The sequence below is a fragment of the Oncorhynchus kisutch genome, linkage group LG8, assembly GCF_002021735.2.
Source record: "Oncorhynchus kisutch isolate 150728-3 linkage group LG8, Okis_V2, whole genome shotgun sequence".
NCBI lineage: Eukaryota > Metazoa > Chordata > Actinopteri > Salmoniformes > Salmonidae > Oncorhynchus > Oncorhynchus kisutch.
Genome location: NC_034181.2, coordinates 28,267,806 through 28,284,562, shown reverse-complemented (window position 1 = coordinate 28,284,562; position 16,757 = coordinate 28,267,806). Strand labels below are relative to the sequence as shown.

The 16,757-nt window shown below is 44.3% G+C and overlaps 1 protein-coding gene across 2 annotated transcripts in view; it reads left to right on the top strand.

Annotated features, from left to right (window-relative positions):
• LOC109895929 (membrane-associated phosphatidylinositol transfer protein 2) overlaps positions 1 to 16,067 on the top strand; it is an 82,472-nt gene extending 66,405 nt beyond the window's left edge. The window contains exons 10-25 of one of the 2 annotated variants that reach the window (XM_020490041.2): positions 880 to 1,124; positions 1,244 to 1,433; positions 2,242 to 2,361; positions 2,611 to 2,825; positions 3,063 to 3,238; positions 7,246 to 7,416; positions 8,602 to 8,754; positions 9,965 to 10,129; positions 12,793 to 12,941; positions 13,052 to 13,168; positions 13,276 to 13,392; positions 13,818 to 13,966; positions 14,190 to 14,339; positions 14,466 to 14,646; positions 14,883 to 15,011; positions 15,121 to 16,067. In XM_020490041.2, coding sequence (XP_020345630.1) covers positions 880 to 1,124; positions 1,244 to 1,433; positions 2,242 to 2,361; positions 2,611 to 2,825; positions 3,063 to 3,238; positions 7,246 to 7,416; positions 8,602 to 8,754; positions 9,965 to 10,129; positions 12,793 to 12,941; positions 13,052 to 13,168; positions 13,276 to 13,392; positions 13,818 to 13,966; positions 14,190 to 14,339; positions 14,466 to 14,646; positions 14,883 to 15,011; positions 15,121 to 15,474 — 2,781 coding nt within the window. In that variant the 3' untranslated portion in view covers positions 15,475 to 16,067. The remainder of the gene's footprint in view (positions 1 to 879; positions 1,125 to 1,243; positions 1,434 to 2,241; positions 2,362 to 2,610; positions 2,826 to 3,062; positions 3,239 to 7,245; positions 7,417 to 8,601; positions 8,755 to 9,964; positions 10,130 to 12,792; positions 12,942 to 13,051; positions 13,169 to 13,275; positions 13,393 to 13,817; positions 13,967 to 14,189; positions 14,340 to 14,465; positions 14,647 to 14,882; positions 15,012 to 15,120) is intronic. The other variant, XM_031830032.1, reaches the window with a different exon arrangement.
• Positions 16,068 to 16,757: the final 690 nt, after the last annotated feature.

Genomic DNA, 16,757 nt, shown 5'->3' with positions numbered 1-16,757 from the left:
TAGAGTCCATGCCCCAACGATTTGAGGCTGTTCTGTTGGCAAAAGGGGGTGAGTTAAAAATATGCTCTCATAAACCCAACATTTTCCAGAGTGCCTCATACCTTTTCTTCCCCACACCGAGAGCCCACATATTAAACCGGCAAAACGGGGGTTATCGCTGGTGTAGCGAAATGCTTATGTTCCTAGCTCCAACAGTGGAGTAATACCTAACAATTCAAAACAATATACGCAAATCGGCAAAATAAAGAAATTAATATAGAAATATTAGAACGAGCAATGTCAGAGTCCGGAATATAAATATATATGCGTATGATGGTGTGTATAGACATTATGGACAGTATATAAATAGAAAAGGTGTGTACAGCAGTAGTTATATAGGATAGGCCTTGACTAGAATATAGTATATACATAGTAAGTAGGTAAAACAGTATGTAAACATTATTAAAGTGACCATTATTCAATGACTATGTACATAGGGCAACAGTCTCTAGGTGCAGGTTTGAGTACCAGCTGGTAGCCGGCTAGTAACAGTGACTAAAGCCAGCTAGTGGTGACTGTTTAACAGCCAGATGTCCTGGAGATAGAAGCTGTTTTTCAGTCACTCGGTCCCAGCTTTGATGCACCTGTACTGTCTCTGCCTTCTATATGGTAGCAGGGTGAACAGGCCGTGGCTCGGGTGGCTAGTTTTGTGAGTAAGTCATGAAGCATATTGTCAGTTGTCATGAATCATTAGCAGCCAAGCCAGAAGCATGGTTCTATGGGTGAATGGCTTCATTTCCCTTGAGTTTAACAGATCTCTCTAATGCCCCTCATCCTGCCTTTCCTCTTTACATCCCATTCACCCCATCAATTCCCCCTCTTTTCCTCTCCCCATAATAGGACCTCTCCTCTCAGCAGTGTCTGCAGCCTTCTAAGATCCACGTGCTGATCCTGGTGCTACATGGAGGCAACATCTTGGACACAGGAGGAGGGGACCAGACCAGTAAGCAGGGCGATGTCAACACCATCAGCACTGCCTTTGACACAGTGATGCGCTTGCACTATCCCACAGCGCTGGGACGAATCGCCATCCGCCTGGTGCCCTGCCCTGCCATCTGTGCTGAGGCCTTCTCCCTGGTGTCCAAGTGAGGGACACACACACACACTACACAACCGTAGATATTGTAATGTGTACATAACTACAGTACACACACTACTACTACTATTACGAACCTTTCCCCTGTGTGTCCATCCCTGGCTTCAGTCTGAGCCCGTACAGCTATGATGAGAGCTGTCTGTCAAGCAGTCAGGACCACATCCCCCTGGCTGCCCTGCCTCTCCTGGCCACCTCCACCCCCCAGTACCAGGAGGCTGTGGCCACCGTCATCATGAGAGCCAACCAGGTGTACAACGACTTCATCAGGTCCCTGGATGGGACAACCTTCTCTGGCCAGGTGAGGTGCAGCCACTGGCCTGTCAGCCTCTCCATTGTTCCAGGTGTGGGCTGCTCTTTATTTGGAACTCTCAAATGGCAGAACATAATATCTTCAGTCAAATACTGAGATTCAAGAGCATGTTCCCTAGTCAAGGAGGAGATACACTTGTTTTCTTGTGAAGAACATTAGTTTTGAAGCCGTTTTGCGCCAATGAATTATGTGTGTTTTCTGTTTCTGAATTATGTGGGTGTGGGTGTTTACTGTTACGCAATGTTCTTTTAGATAACCAAAATGAAGCTAGCATTCCATATTTGACACAGGTTCAATTTTGTATAAATTCAAGCCTTTTTATAACAAATTGTCTAAAGCTCACATAATTTAATAGATTGCTCATTCAATACAGGATGTATTTCATCTAGCTTTAGATTTGTGTGTAGGTGTGTGTGTATGTTTGTTTGTGTTTTTACCAACCTTGTGGGGACCAGAAGTCCACTCAAGGATAGTAAAACAAAGACAATTCGGACATTTCGTTACAAGCAAAACAGCTATTTTAGGCATAGGGGTTAGGTTTAGGGTTACGATTACAATTGGAGTTAGGGGTTAAGGGTTAGGGAAAATATGACTTTGAATGGGAATCAATTCTTTGTTTTACTATCCTTGTGGGGACCAAACGTGTGTGTGTGTTTGCTCGGGCGGGTTTGTTTGATTACGTGGTTATGACATCTGATTAGTTTAAAAAGGATTGGACCCTCTTATCTGCATCCTGCTTGATTGATATCTAATGATCTGATCTGTTTTAGTAAATTGACCTGTGACCTCTATGTAGGTGTGCTTGATTGGGGACTGCGTGGGAGGGATCTTGGGGTTTGACGCCTTGTGTATCAGCAACCAGACTATTGGTGAGAGCCAGAACAGCAGCCGCAGAGGAAGTGTAATCAGCGTACAGGTAAGACCCAAACCTTAATGCTTAGCTACTCTACCTGTTCCTAAGCTTTGCCCCTACCCCAAATCCCAGACACTCAACCAGTAGCTCTTATTCACCCTAAATTACAGCCCTCCACTATTTCACCACCACATTTCTCCTCAAGAAAGGACACTTATCCAACACCCATCCTCGTTCTGGTGCTGTTTGCTTATCGGTCAAGTTCACTGTACATTCCCCAACCTCTGTCCTTCTCCGCATACCTCCCTGCAGGACCAGGACCTCCTCTCTCCAGGGATCATCATCAACAGTGGGTATGGCTCTGCCTCTCCCACCCTGGAGAGCAGCCGTCACCTGAGCCGCAGCAACATTGACATCCCCCGCTCAGGAGGACCAGATGACCCCAAGAGACAGCTGCCCCGCAAGACGAGCGACTCCTCCACATATGAGTTGGACACCATCAAACACCACCAGGCCTTCCTGACCAGGTGTGACAGGGGTTACATTACTACAGTTACATGACATCATAGCTGATGGTTAATAGTGTTACTGTACTGAGAGGGGTATATGGCTATGCATGTGATTTGTAGAGTCATGGGTTGCTATAATCGTTTACCTACATTGGTCTCTGTTTCTCTTACTGTATGCTGTGTTTGTGTGTATACAGTAGATGTGGGTGTGCTTCCCTCCTTGTGACCCTGACTGTTTGTCTGTTGTCGCCTCAGCCTCCACTCCAGTGTTCTGCGGACCGACCCGTCCTCACGCAGGTCCAGCAGCAGCACCTTTCAGGATGCAGGCTCTCTGGGGAAGTTTGAATTTGAGGTGGCAGACTTCTTCCTCTTTGGCTCTCCTCTGGGCCTTGTCCTCGCCCTGAGGAAGACTGTCATTCCTGTGCTGGATGGTAAGCCCACTTAAACAGAGGTAAAAATTTATAAAGTGCCTTCAAAATATGTTATTTAAGCAATAAGGTACGAGGGGGTGGTACATGGCCAATATACCACGGCTAAGGGATGTTCATAAGCGCAACTCAATGCGGAGTGCCTGGATACAGCCCTTAGCCATGGTATATTGGCCATATACCACAAACCCGCTAGGTGCCATATTTCTATTATAAACTGGTTAGCAATGTAATTAGAGCAGTAAAAATAATGTTTTGTCATACCCGTGGTATACGGTCTGATATACCGGGGCTGTCAGCCAATCAGCATTCAGGGCGAGACCACCCCATTTATAATTAACATTTAAAAGTGGTGTGGTCTGAATTGGGTAGTGAAAACCTAGGAGGTACTGTGGGGTCTTATCTCCTTGAAATCCCCTTCTCCTTTACACGCCGCCACTAGTTACCACAAAGTCAGAAAGCCCGCCTACTCAACCAATCAGATGAGGGAGTGTGATGACACGTATTCTGGTTTGTGGGAAACGCCTAATTTTCGAAATGGCATATCTCGAGTTCAAGTTTGTGGACTAAATACATTCGGGAACAAGGATTGGCAACGTCATTAACATTCATAACATTGAACAAGGACAAAAGTTTTGGGCAAAAGGGTAAGTTGTCTTTTCTTGTCTTTTCTTTTAGATAACTAGTAAGGAGCTTTTGCTACTCTCGTCTAAAATGAGATAGCTAGCATAAGGGATTCCATTCCAAGCACAGAGTTATTCTATTTGATAGAGCAATGTTGTTAGTTTCCCTACAAGCCTTTCATTCTAATAGTAATATATCATTGTTGACCTTCAACAGATGCACAGCCTTTGGCAGGGAAAAAACTCAGTCTCCCATTCAATGGTGTTCCATTTCAAGTTGTGGGTACAACGATGTATGAATGCCACCAGGGGAAAGACAAACAAACAAAAGCCAAAGAGAAATATGCTGGTGAAATTAACAAGAAGGCAGTAAGTTCAAAGACAGATCTCCAAATCTCCTTTGTGGAGACTCAATGTGAAACAGAAATCTGTCAGTACAAGGGCCAGATTTCCAGCACCACTCTCTGTTTTGAAACCCCTCCGTAGGGGTACATATCCCCTCTGTAACGTGTACATATCAAACTGTATTCCTATCATGTAATGATGTGTATAAAAGTACCATGTATGTAAAGTGTAGGAATAATGTACACTGAGTGTAGAAATCATTAAGGACACCTTCCTAATATTAAGTTGCACCCCCTCCCCCCTTTTGCCCTCAGAACAGCCTTAATTCATCGGAGCATGGACAAGGTGCTGAAAGCATTCCACAGGGATGCTGGCCCATGTTGACCCCAAGCTTCCCACAGTTGTGGCAAGTTGGCTGGATGCACACCAGAAACTGTTGAGGGAAAAACCCAGCAGTGTTGCAGTTCTTGACACAAACCTGTGTGCCTGGCACCTACTACCATACACCATCCAAAGGCACTTAAATATTTTATCTTGACCATTCACCCCCTTTAGCCAGCAGCATACCACCCTGTATCCCACTGCTGGCTTGCTGCAGAAGCTAAGCAGAGTTGGTCCTGGTTAGTCCTGGATGGGAGACCAGATGCTGCTGGAAGTGGTGTTGGAGAGTCAGTAGGAGGCACCTTTTCCTCTGGTTTAAAAAATTAGCCCAATGCCACAGGGCAGAGATTGTGTAGGGTGGTGTCTTTTGGATGGGACGTTAAACCGGTGTCCTGACTCTCTCTGGTCACTAAAGATCCCATGGCACTTATCGAAAGAGTTGGGGTGTTAACCCCGGTGTCCTGGCTGAATTCCTAACCTGACCCTCATACCATCACGGTCACCTAATCATCCACAGCTTACAATTGGCTCATTCATCCCCCTCCTCTCCCTGTATCTATTCACTAGGTCATTGTTGTAAAATGAGAATGTGTTCTCAGTCAACTTAGCTGGTTAAATAAAATTTTACAAATAATGACAGGTACACAATCCATGTCTCAAGGCTTAAACATATTTCTTTAACTTGTCTCCTCCCCTTCATCTACACTGATTTGAAGTGGATTTAACAAGTGACATCAATAAGGGATCATAGCTTTCACCTGGATTCACCTGGTCAGTCTGTCATGGAAAGAGCAGGTGTCCTTAATGTTTTGTACCAAATAGCTGTAAAAAACAAAACATTTAAACAATGTTACTTTTGTCTTCTGAATAGGAGGGTGGATAGGACAATAAAATAAATAAAAATGAAGAGTATGTAAGTGGGTTCAGGGTGGTGAGTTTCCCCCTAGACTGGAAAGAGCTTTGGGTGTCATGTAAGTCCAATAAATTGCAATTATTAAATGTTTTGTCATCTTCCATAGCTTGAAGACCATGCCTTTGTCCAGAGATGGAAAATGGTACAAAATATCAAAAAAGGTGGACTGCAAGGCTATGTTATGTTAAATAAATAAATTACTATATTAAGTGCCTAGATGTCAAATAAAGTAACAGGGTTCAAATTGTAATCTTAAATCAGCCAAAAAATGGCCAATTTCAAACATTTTAATTTCTGTGAACATTTCTATGAAACTGTACGTTTTACTTGTGGATTTGGAAAATGTAAAATGTAAAATCATGGCAATTTGTTTGTTTACATGCCATTTCAAAAACAATGCAGATATTGGAGTAAAAATCTAAACGCAACATGCAACAATTTCAAAGATTTTACTGAGTTAAAGTTCATAAAAGGAAATAAATGCATTAGGCCCTATTCTATGGATTTCACATGACTGGGAATACTGATATGCCTCTGTTGGTCACAGATACCTTAAAAATAATAGTAGGGTGTGGATCAGAAAACCACTCAGTATCTGGTGACCACCATTTGCATCATGCAGCATAACACATTGAGATGATCAGGCTGTTGATTGTGGCCTGTGTAATGTTGTCCCACTCCTCAATGGCTGTGTGAAGTTGCTGGATATTGGTGGGAACTGGAACATGCTGTCGTACACATTGATCCAGAGCATCCCAAACCTGCTCAATGGGTGACATATCTGGTGAGTATGCAGGCAATGGACTGGGACATTTTCCTTGCGACATGGGTCCGTGCATTATCATGCTGAAACATGAGGTGATGGCGGATGAATGACACGACAATGGGCCTCAGGATCTTGACACAGTATGAGCTTTCCTGAGACGGTTTCCAACAGTTTGTGCAGAAATTATTGGGTTGTTCAAAACCACAGTTTCATCAGCTGTCCGGGTGGCTGGTCTCAGATGATCCCGCAGGTGAAGAAGCCAGATGTGGAAGTCCTGGGCTGGCATGGTTACAAGTGGTCTGCGGTTGTGAGGCGGGTTGGACATTCTACCAAATTCTCTAAAACGACTCCGGTGGACATTCATGCAGTCAGCATGCCAATTGCAGGCTCCCTCAAAATGTATGTTGTATTGTGTTGTGTGACAAAACTGCACATTTAAGAGTGGCCTTTTATTGTCCCCAGCACAAGGTACACCTGTGTAACGATCATGCTGTTTAATGAGCTTCTGGATATGCAACACCTGTCAGGTGGATGGATTATCTTGGCAAAGGAGAAATGCTCACTAACAGGGATGTAAACAAATTTGTGCACAAAATTTGAGAGAAATAAGCTTTTTGTGCATATGGAAAATATCTGGGATCTTTCATTTCAGCTTTCAACATGGGAGAAACATTTTACATGTTGCGTTTATATTTTTGTTAAGTATATTTCGTTTAAGACAAATAACTATGAGTTAGGGCAAACACAAGCTTGTAAGCTGAGTTTGAATAAGACATCCGATTACCACTTTGCATTTAGAATGGTTGGTTTTATTACGGATAATAAATGACCACATCATTGATGGATCACTAGATAAAATAAATGTATGTCTTTCGTTATAGGTGTCATCACACTCACTCATCTGATTGGTCGACCCTTCTGACTTTGTGGCTGTGGTAACTAATGACAACCTCTTTCCGCCTGTTAACTCTGTCTCCCCTAGTGGCCCAGCTGCGCCCTGCCTGCCAGCAGGTCTACAACCTGTTCCACCCAGCCGACCCCTTGGCCTCGCGCCTGGAGCCCCTCCTGGAGAAGAAGTTCCACCTCCTGCCCCCTTTCAATGTTCCCCGCTACACACGCTTCCCCCTGGGGGACGGCAACTCCGCTCTACTGGGTGAGCACACTGGACTGAGTGCTGGAAACATGTACACACACACCCTTGTACCTGTATTAGCAAATAACTGTTGTGTATTTATATGCAAAGAAAAATGTACAATTTTTTTTACATTCATAGGTTATATAACCCGTGTTTTGATTATCCATTGGGGACTCTGTGTCATGTAACAGGGTGTGTAGAAACTGACAAATGTGGTCTGTGGATATTTTTATTTTATTTTTTACCTTTATTTAACCAGGCAAGTCAGTTAAGAACAAATTCTTATTTTCAATGACGGCCTAGAAACAGTGGGTTAACTGCCTGTTCAGGGGCAGAACGACAGATTTGTACCATGTCAGCTCGGGGGTTTGAACTTGCAACCTTCCGGTTACTAGTCCAACGCTCTAACCACTAGGCTACCCTGCCACCCCGGATTGCTATTAGAGGCCGAAAACTCCTTCAAGTTAAGGAAAATGTAACATTTTTCTATTGTTTGTGCTTCAAGTCTTTGTGAAGCACTGTTCTCATCTATATGTTTTCATGGTCCTGCTGGTTTCTGTTGTGGCTGGCTAGCCCTTACAGTAAAGTAACCTTGCAGGCTACACTGCATCCTTTTTGTTTAAGTAGGGCTCAATGATACACTATTATTCTGCTATTCAAGAAGTAATGCTAGAGACTCAATCTCTCCTTTGCTGATAGTCTTTTCCACTCATGGATATCCTTTAATCAACAAGAGCAGCAAGGGAAGTGCTAGTTGTGAATGGCTACTAGCTGTGATTCTTTTTATCTTGGATATGATATAATAGATTGTTAAGTAATATGATGATAATTTTGATCTAATGTGCTGTCAGCCCATATCCTCAGGTTTACTGTGCAGCATTGAGAAAGTTTTAAAGATTCATTTTGGTTCGTTAATCAGTGTGTGCTGAGGTACATTTAAATATGAGTTAGAGTCAGCCGAGTCTGAATTAGAATCCAATAACAGCATTCCCCATCTACTGCTCACTTTAGCTCTATTCTAGAACCTGTTGTTGCCTTAGTTACTGCTACTGCAGTATTTCCTGGGCTTGATTCGCCTTTGCTGTCTTTTCTGTGTCTTCATTGTCTCCTTTTCCCCTCCTCTCTCGGCCTCCTTCCCCATCTCTGCAAAACCTGTCCCCTTCCCCTGCCTCCTCTCCTCTGACCCCCCATCTCCCCCTCTAGTGGAGACAGTCCAGAGCAACCCTCAGCTCCTGCTCGATACTGGGCCCCCCCTCTCTTTCCGCTGTCAGGAGCCCATCAGCGAGACCTGCATCCCTGTGCCGGTGCTAAACTGGCAGGAGGGCTCCCTCAAGGCCACACCTGCTGTTCTGGAGTGTGTGTAGCGTTTCCTCTTCACCTCTCGGGGGGGAAGTTTCTCACTCTGTGTCGTACACGTGTATTTTTGTGTTAGTTGCAGTTCTACCTTCCCTTTCCACACTGACTGTGTCTGTGTGTGTGTGTTTTTAGACCCTTACCAAAACTGGTGCATGAAAATGCTGTGAGAATGTTACCCTAGTCAAGAGTTGGGGTCACATTACTGACTGTTCCAGGTCAAATATGTCCTGCATGACATGTCCTGCCCTGTTTCTGCAGTTCTCAGTCCATTACCTTTAGTATAGCTCATTAGCATGGCTTTCAGAGCCTGTCTGTTTACACTACCTCCACGAAAATTAGGTAATTTTGCTCATCAAAATGTAATAGTCATTATTGTTGTTTGCATTTTAGTGATTTAGAGAGACAGCAGTGGCTGTCACAGTGAATGATTCAGAGAGGTACTTGTAGGAACCCTTGACCTGGAAGAGCCTGTCCTTGTTTTGCTGTGTTGTGCTTGCTGTTACCATCAATTATTAATGTCCTTTGTAATGGTATGAAAATATGGTACCACTATCTGCATTCATTGTTGTGATGTGGTTTCTTTGCTGTTGCAGCATCTCCTTAACGACAAATACAAGCGTTGGGGAGTGTGTAAAGGTGATAGGCAAATGTCTCCTTATAAACCATAACACTGTGACTAGAGAACTATCTTCTCCTAGTGGGTGATTTTGTCAAATCGGAGGCTTGGAAGCTATACTGACTGTGTTGCTCAGATGTCTGCTTGAAACATGGAACCCTGCCCCTTGCATTGTAATTGTGTATCCTTGTGGTCAATATAGTATCTCCTGACCTTTCTGTTACAACATGTTGATTACATATACTAAATGGAACTGTTATCACTTTAGTGATACATGCTAATAATAATCCAGCTAATCATTTGACAGACATGAAACATTTTGAGACATAGTAATGTGACCACCAATGGAGTAAATGTTTCCACACATGTCACTTTTCACATGCTGTTGTATTCATCAGAACACTATTTGACCACTCACTGATTGTCCCAGAAATCTGACGTTGGCTCCTGCTAGTTTCACACCCACTAAAACCATGGCCTGGCCCATCACATTTCTTGGATGCAAACCTCTTCCTTCTCATCCTGTTACCTCCCTGTTCATCCACCTCTCCTCTTGTCTATGTCTAATGGGATATCCTTGTTTCGGCTCAATAGCGGATTTTGTTCAGTCTCATGGTGGTGTCTTCATGGACAGTTCGTACCCCTCCTCCCCCGTTACGGGCCCCCACTGCCGGGGCCTGCGGAGGGCCAGTGAGGTCAGCATTGCCAGCCAGGTCTCAGGAATGGCAGACAGTTACACTGCCACCAACATAGCCAACAGTAAGTGTTCTCCTTACCACAAGTATCTCTCTCTCTCACTCACACTGCTCCACTCACACTGCTTCAACTCCTCTTTCAGTCAATCTCTTCTCTAGTCTCACTCACTCACTCACACACTCACACACTCACACTGCTCCATCTCAACTCCTCTTTTAGTCAATCTCTTATCTAGTCTCACTCACTCACTCACACACACACACTCACACTGCTCCATCTCAACTCCTCTTTCAGTCAATCTCTTCTCTAGTCTCACTCACTCACTCACTCACTCACTCACTCACACTGCTCCATCTCAACTCCTCTTTCAGTCAATCTCTTCTCTAGTCTCACTCACTCACTCACTCACTCACTCACACACACACACACTCACACTGCTCCATCTCAACTCCTCTTTCAGTCAATCTCTTCTCTAGTCTCATTCATTCATTCACTCACTCACTCAACTCCTCTTTCACTCTTCTCTAGTCTTTCTCTATTTCTCTCTCTCTCTCCTTTCTCTTTTCTTTTACCCCCTCTCTCCTTTCTCTCTTGCTCATCCTACTCCACTTCACTCCTTCATTCTCATCCCAATCCTCTCTCTCTCTGATTCTCACCCTCCTTACTCACACTCTGCACACATCACTCAGTGCGTCGGATCCCGAGCAGCTCTGTAGTGACCCAGTTGTGCCCTGCATTCACAGAATAACCACTTAGTTACCTGCTAGCTCAGCTCCAACACATTACGAAACTGGTGATGGATTACACTGCTCTAAGCCCCTTCATCAGAGAGGGAGCATAACATCACCACAGACATATCCATTGTTCAAATTCAATGTGCCAGAAGATTAAAACATGACTACTGAAGAAGCAAAAGCTCACGTTCTGTCACTGCGTGTTCATCCTACTCTGAGCCATTGTTTGAATGTAAATGCAAAGGAGGAGTTCTGCATTTATTTCATGTGTTTGCAATGCATGTAAAGAGACCCTGTTTCACTGAGTCATTCCTGCATCGTTCGCACCTTGTCACACTGTCTACCCAGATGCCCAAAGTCTCCCAAAGTCTGGCTTTCCCTTGTAATCTCTGTCTGAAGTGGATATGTCCTAAATGAGGACCAATAACACAGCTTTCAAACATTTACTAACGTTCTACTCAGTTGGGAAGTTGTAATAGTGCGTTGATGAGGTCATTGCTTGTCAAAAGCAAGTGCCATGGAATGTTTTTGCCGCTGTTCAGAAATGCAACAAAACAGAATATACACACACAAAATAAGTATGAAAATGAGTTTTGTCAAAAGATAATTCTAACCTTCCTTTTTCAGTTTATATGAGGACCAGTCGGACACTTAATTGATTACTTTGTTTTGAAGTCATTTTCAGGTTGTGAATGCAGCTTGTAGCAGAAGTACTTTACACATATTTGCAAACTGGAATTAACTGCCCTATAAGATACTGTCCTCGACAGTATGAAAACAATTCCTTTTGACATTATTCATCATTCATTTTCACGTGTTTTTTCTTTTTGTTTTGTTTCCCATAGCACAAGCATGCCAAATTAACCAAAGCCTTTTGTCTCAAATCGCCCTGACATCACAAACCAAATTCTCCCTGAGAAGCCCCCTCAAGTCCCCTAGAAAAGAAAGGAGTGACCCAGTCCCAGGAATTACCAATACAGATCCAGGAAATGGGCCACAACTAGACCTAGAGACCCAGAAGCCAACGGAGGTGTGAGCCCCTGTGGCTCTGGTCAGTTAGAGAAACACTTGTCAGCTGGCCCGGAGTATGCCATATATGACCTGGTCTCCCTGGACTTTCAGGCAGAAGTGGATCAGGGTATTCTTATATAACACTGGACCCTATCAACTATGTACCAAATCCAGGCTCAGTCTACTACTGACTTCTCTTATGGGAAAACCTAATATATTGGACAATCAATCTCTTTTTAACATGGTTCTTGTCTACCAGAGATTTCTCTCAGCTTTTCTCGGTTTATTCCTTTCTGTTTCTATGACGATACTTTTCCCTGGTGGACTATGTTTTTTGAATACAGCACAGTCCCATTAACTTCACAAACCAGACCGGTAAGAGAGACCCTCTACATACTGAGATGATATTGTGACTTTAAAAGTGTAACATACCCATCATCCAAATGATATAGCAGGAAGGCTACTTGCCCAACTTCCCAGTCTCTGCCTCATAGTTGACATAGGCACGTTTGTGATCAGTCCACAAGAATAAATGGTTATTCAGATATTTGTGCCCTAGCCTGTTCTGGAGGCAAACATTAATTCATCAGTGAAGAGTCTGGCAAACTCATTTAACCATCGTCCCTTTTCTTCATATTTAATACAAATAACTGCAGGTTTGTTGCTATTTACGTTGACTCGTGTCTTGAATCAACTTTAACAATGTAATTATTGCATAATAATGGTTCTCTTCCTTATCTATATGTATTTAAACAGTAACAATCTTCAACTCCTGTCTTACTTCCCTTTTAGCTGAGGAACTGCTGTGGACGATCTGGGCTTTGATAGTGGTTTATGATTGAATACAGCCTTCAATACAGTCAAACGGTTTATGATTTAACTTTTCCAGGGGTGTGTATTGGGATGTTTTGCCCCTCTGCCTTACTCACAATGCAACCATTCCAACCCACCCCTACCCATGTACCCCCTCTCACCATGCAGTCGCAGCTCGTTGGTGGGGCACCAAGCGTGTGGACTTTGCCTTGTACTGCCCTGATGCCCTGACAGCCTTCCCCACAGTGGCACTACCGCACCTCTTCCATGCATCCTACTGGGAGTCCACTGATGTAGTGTCCTTCCTGCTGCGACAGGTGAGCTCACCCCACAATCTTCCATGGCCTGTGCTTCTGGCCCCCTTTTAAAATGTACACTAGTGTGGCTATGGTGAGTATGTGTGGTGTCATCTATATGTTTATTTTAGGTTATGAGACATGAAAACTCCAGCATACTGGAGCTGGATGGTAAGGAGGTGTCAGAGTTCACTCCATCTAAACCCCGGGAGAAGTGGCTCAGGAAGAGAACCCACGTCAAGATCAGGGTACAGTCTGCTGCAGCAAGAACAGTGTTGACCACTTGGAGAAATTCACTCTTGCTAACACTGTAATTGTGTCTCAATCTATTTATGTGTGTGTATTTCTTTGACAGAATGTGACAGCCAATCATCGTGTAAACGATGCAGTGTTTACAGAAGGTGGGCTGCAGATCGTGACTGGCCGCTTCATGTACGGACCTCTGGACATGGTCACACTGACTGGGGAGAAGGTAGGCTCTCTCTCTCGCTCTCTCTCAGCGATCAGTATGAACATTTTCCATTACAACAATGCAAACAGTTGGTTTGTAACAGAAGGTCCTATATACAAATGTACTTATCCCTCCATCCACCTTATCCCTATGTACTTATCCCTCCATCCACCTTATCCCTATGTACTTATCCCTCCATCCATGAGTCTTATCTGTATTTGTTTTCAATTCAAAATACGCCACATGTATGTGTGCATCTTCAATGTGTTTGTGTTCAAAGTGGTTGTATATCTATCTCTATGTTGGTCCTTTGTAGCTCAGTTGGTAGAGCATGGCGCTTGTAATGCCAGGGTAGTGGGTTTGATTCCCGGGACCAGCCATATGTAAAACGTATGTACGCGTTGGATGAAAGTATCTGCTAAACGGCGTATATATTATGTTTACAGGTGGACATCCACATCATGACCCAGCCCCCGTCTGGAGACTGGGTGTACTTTGACACGGAGCTGACCAACAGCGGTGGCCGTGTGTCCTTCATCATCCCAGAGAGCAAACGGCTGGGGGTTGGCGTCTATCCGGTCAAACTGGTGGTCAGGTGAGACTGGCATCTATGGCATGCTCTCTATGGTCTCTCTCAGCCAATCTAGTCCTGAGGCTTCAGAAATGGTGCCCTCTGTTTTTGGAGGGTTTTAGGTGACTCTGTCAAAAAACACTTACATCTCTTTTTTTATTATTTTCCTCTGCCTCTTTATTTCTTTCCAATTGTCTCTGTCTCTTCTCCTCTATCTTCAAATTGTTTTGTGTCCTATCACCGACAGGGGGGATCACACATTTGCAGACAGCTACCTGACAGTGCTACCCCATGGGACAGAGTTTGTTGTGTTCAGTATAGACGGCTCATTCGCTGCCAGCGTGTCCATCATGGGGAGCGATCCCAAAGTTCGAGCCGGAGCAGTCGATGTGGTCAGGTAACATGCACCTGGCATCACCTGCGATTGGACAGTCATAAGCATCTGCCAAAATGATTTCTGTCTTTATAACCCGTTGTGTTGCACTCTCTCCACTCTTTCTTATACCTTTTGATTTCTTTCCAGGCACTGGCAGGACCTGGGCTATTTGATCGTCTATGTGACGGGGCGTCCAGACATGCAGAAGCAGAGAGTGGTGGCCTGGCTGTCTCAGCATAACTTCCCCCATGGCATCGTCTCCTTCTGTGATGGCCTGGTCCACGACCCACTCAGACACAAAGCCAACTTCCTCAAGTCACTCATGGAGGTCAGGATGGCAGTGGGGGTTGGGTGGTGGGTTTGTTGAGGGTACTGGAGTGGGTAACAGAGGCTGGGGGTAGGTTCAGGAGTAGACTAGGGCTAAGTGGAATGGTGCAGAAGACAATGAAGGGAGAGGAGATGATTGAAGAGATGGGGCAGACAAAAAGATTAGGAGAGATTGTCAAGATAGTACATTTTCTTGGTCCTAATTTATCGATGACACTTGATTCGCTGGTTCCACAGGCTCACATGAAGATCTTTGCTTGTTACGGTTCTACCAAAGACATCGCGGTCTACACCTCCATCGGCCTCTCTCCCTCCCAGATCTACATCATTGGCCGATCCTCCAAGAAGATGCAAGCTCAGTGCCAGGTACGATACACATGCACTGACTTTTTAGTTTAGTCCTGGTCCTCTAGTTTACCATATGCAGCACTTCATTACATTATATGACTGTCTCTTTCCCTGCCTGTCCCAACAGTTCATTACAGAGGGCTATGCGACCCACCTCTCTCAACTGGAGTACAACCAGCGCTCTCGGCCAGCAAAGACTAGCAGTTCCCGCATGGTCCTACGGAAAGGCAGCTTTGGTCTGGGTGCAAAAAGCGACTTCCTACGGAAGCGGAACCGCCTGCTGCGCACCATCTCCGCCCAGCCGGCCTCCAGCTTGCCCAGCGGCAGTGGCCACAGTAGACCAGAGCGCACACAGAGCCAGTCAGACAGCCACAGCCAGCATGGCCCAGGACCAGCCCAGCGCAGCATGAGCATTACAGCAGGCTGCTGGGGCCGCAGTGGCAGCACCAAGCTGGAGCCTAGGGTGTTCAACCCAAAGTAGGAGGATGAAATTGAGCAAGGACAAAGGTGATGAGGAAAGGGAAAAACTGCAGAAAGAGACATTCGGGAAATTAAGATTGAGATGACCAGAGAATAATTTAAAGACAGGGGAGAGTGAGATGCTGGTCGTAGGCTTTCAAAGCTCTAAATACAGAGACAGGAAGAAGAATGAGAGAATACATGTGGTAAACAGGTCAATGGAACTTGGGGAAAGTGCAAGCTGATCGAACAAAGTGGATATTCGGCAAATCCATCAGGATTGATGTATTCTAACAGGCCCACAATGTGGTTACTAAAATCCTATTTGGATATATTTGGCTGTTTTCGCTGCATAATATATAAATATCTGATAAATGCTAACTCTGGTTCAAATATATGGTAGTAAAGCCAGCCATATGGAAATCGTTGGTGGTAATTGAAGCCGTTTTTAAGTGTAATGCTTGGTGACGATGACATAACAATGTATTGGGGTTGAAATCCATAGAAGCATTATACTCCAAATTATAAACTGGGTGGTTTGAGCCCTGAATGCTGATTGGCTAACAACCTTGGTATATTTAACCTTTATTTAACTAGGCAAGTCAGTTAAGAACAAATTCTTATTTACAATGACGGCCTACGAACGGTGGGTTAATTGCCTTGTTCAGGGGCAGAACGACTGAATTTTAGCTTGTCAGCTCAGGGATTCGATCTAGCAACCTTTCGGTTACTGGCCCAACGCTCTAACCACTAGGCTACCTGCGGCCCCGGTATATCAGACCGTATACTACGGGTAAGACAAAATATGTATTTTAACTTCTCTAATTACGTTGGTAACAAGTTTATAATAGCAATAAGGCACCTCAGAAGTTTGTGGTATATGGCCAATATACCATGGCTAAGGGCTGTGTCCAGGCACTCCGCGTTGCATCGTGCAAAGGACAGCCCTTAGCCATATACAGTTGAAGTCGGAAGTTTACATACACCTTAGCCAAATACATTTAATCCTAGTAAAAATTCCCTGTGTTAGGTCAGTCAGGATCACCACTTTATTTTAAGAATGGGAAATGTCAGAATAATAGTAGAGAGAATGATTTATTTCAGCTTTTATTTCTTTCTTATTTCTTTCACATTCCCAGTGGGTCAGAAGTTTGCATACACTCAATTAGTATTTGGTAGCATTGCCTTTAAATTGTTTAACTCGGGTCAAACGTTTCGGGTAGCCTTCCACAAGCTTCCCACAATAAGATGGGTGAATTTTGGCCCATTCCTCCTGACTGAGCTGGTGTAACTGAGTCAGGTTTG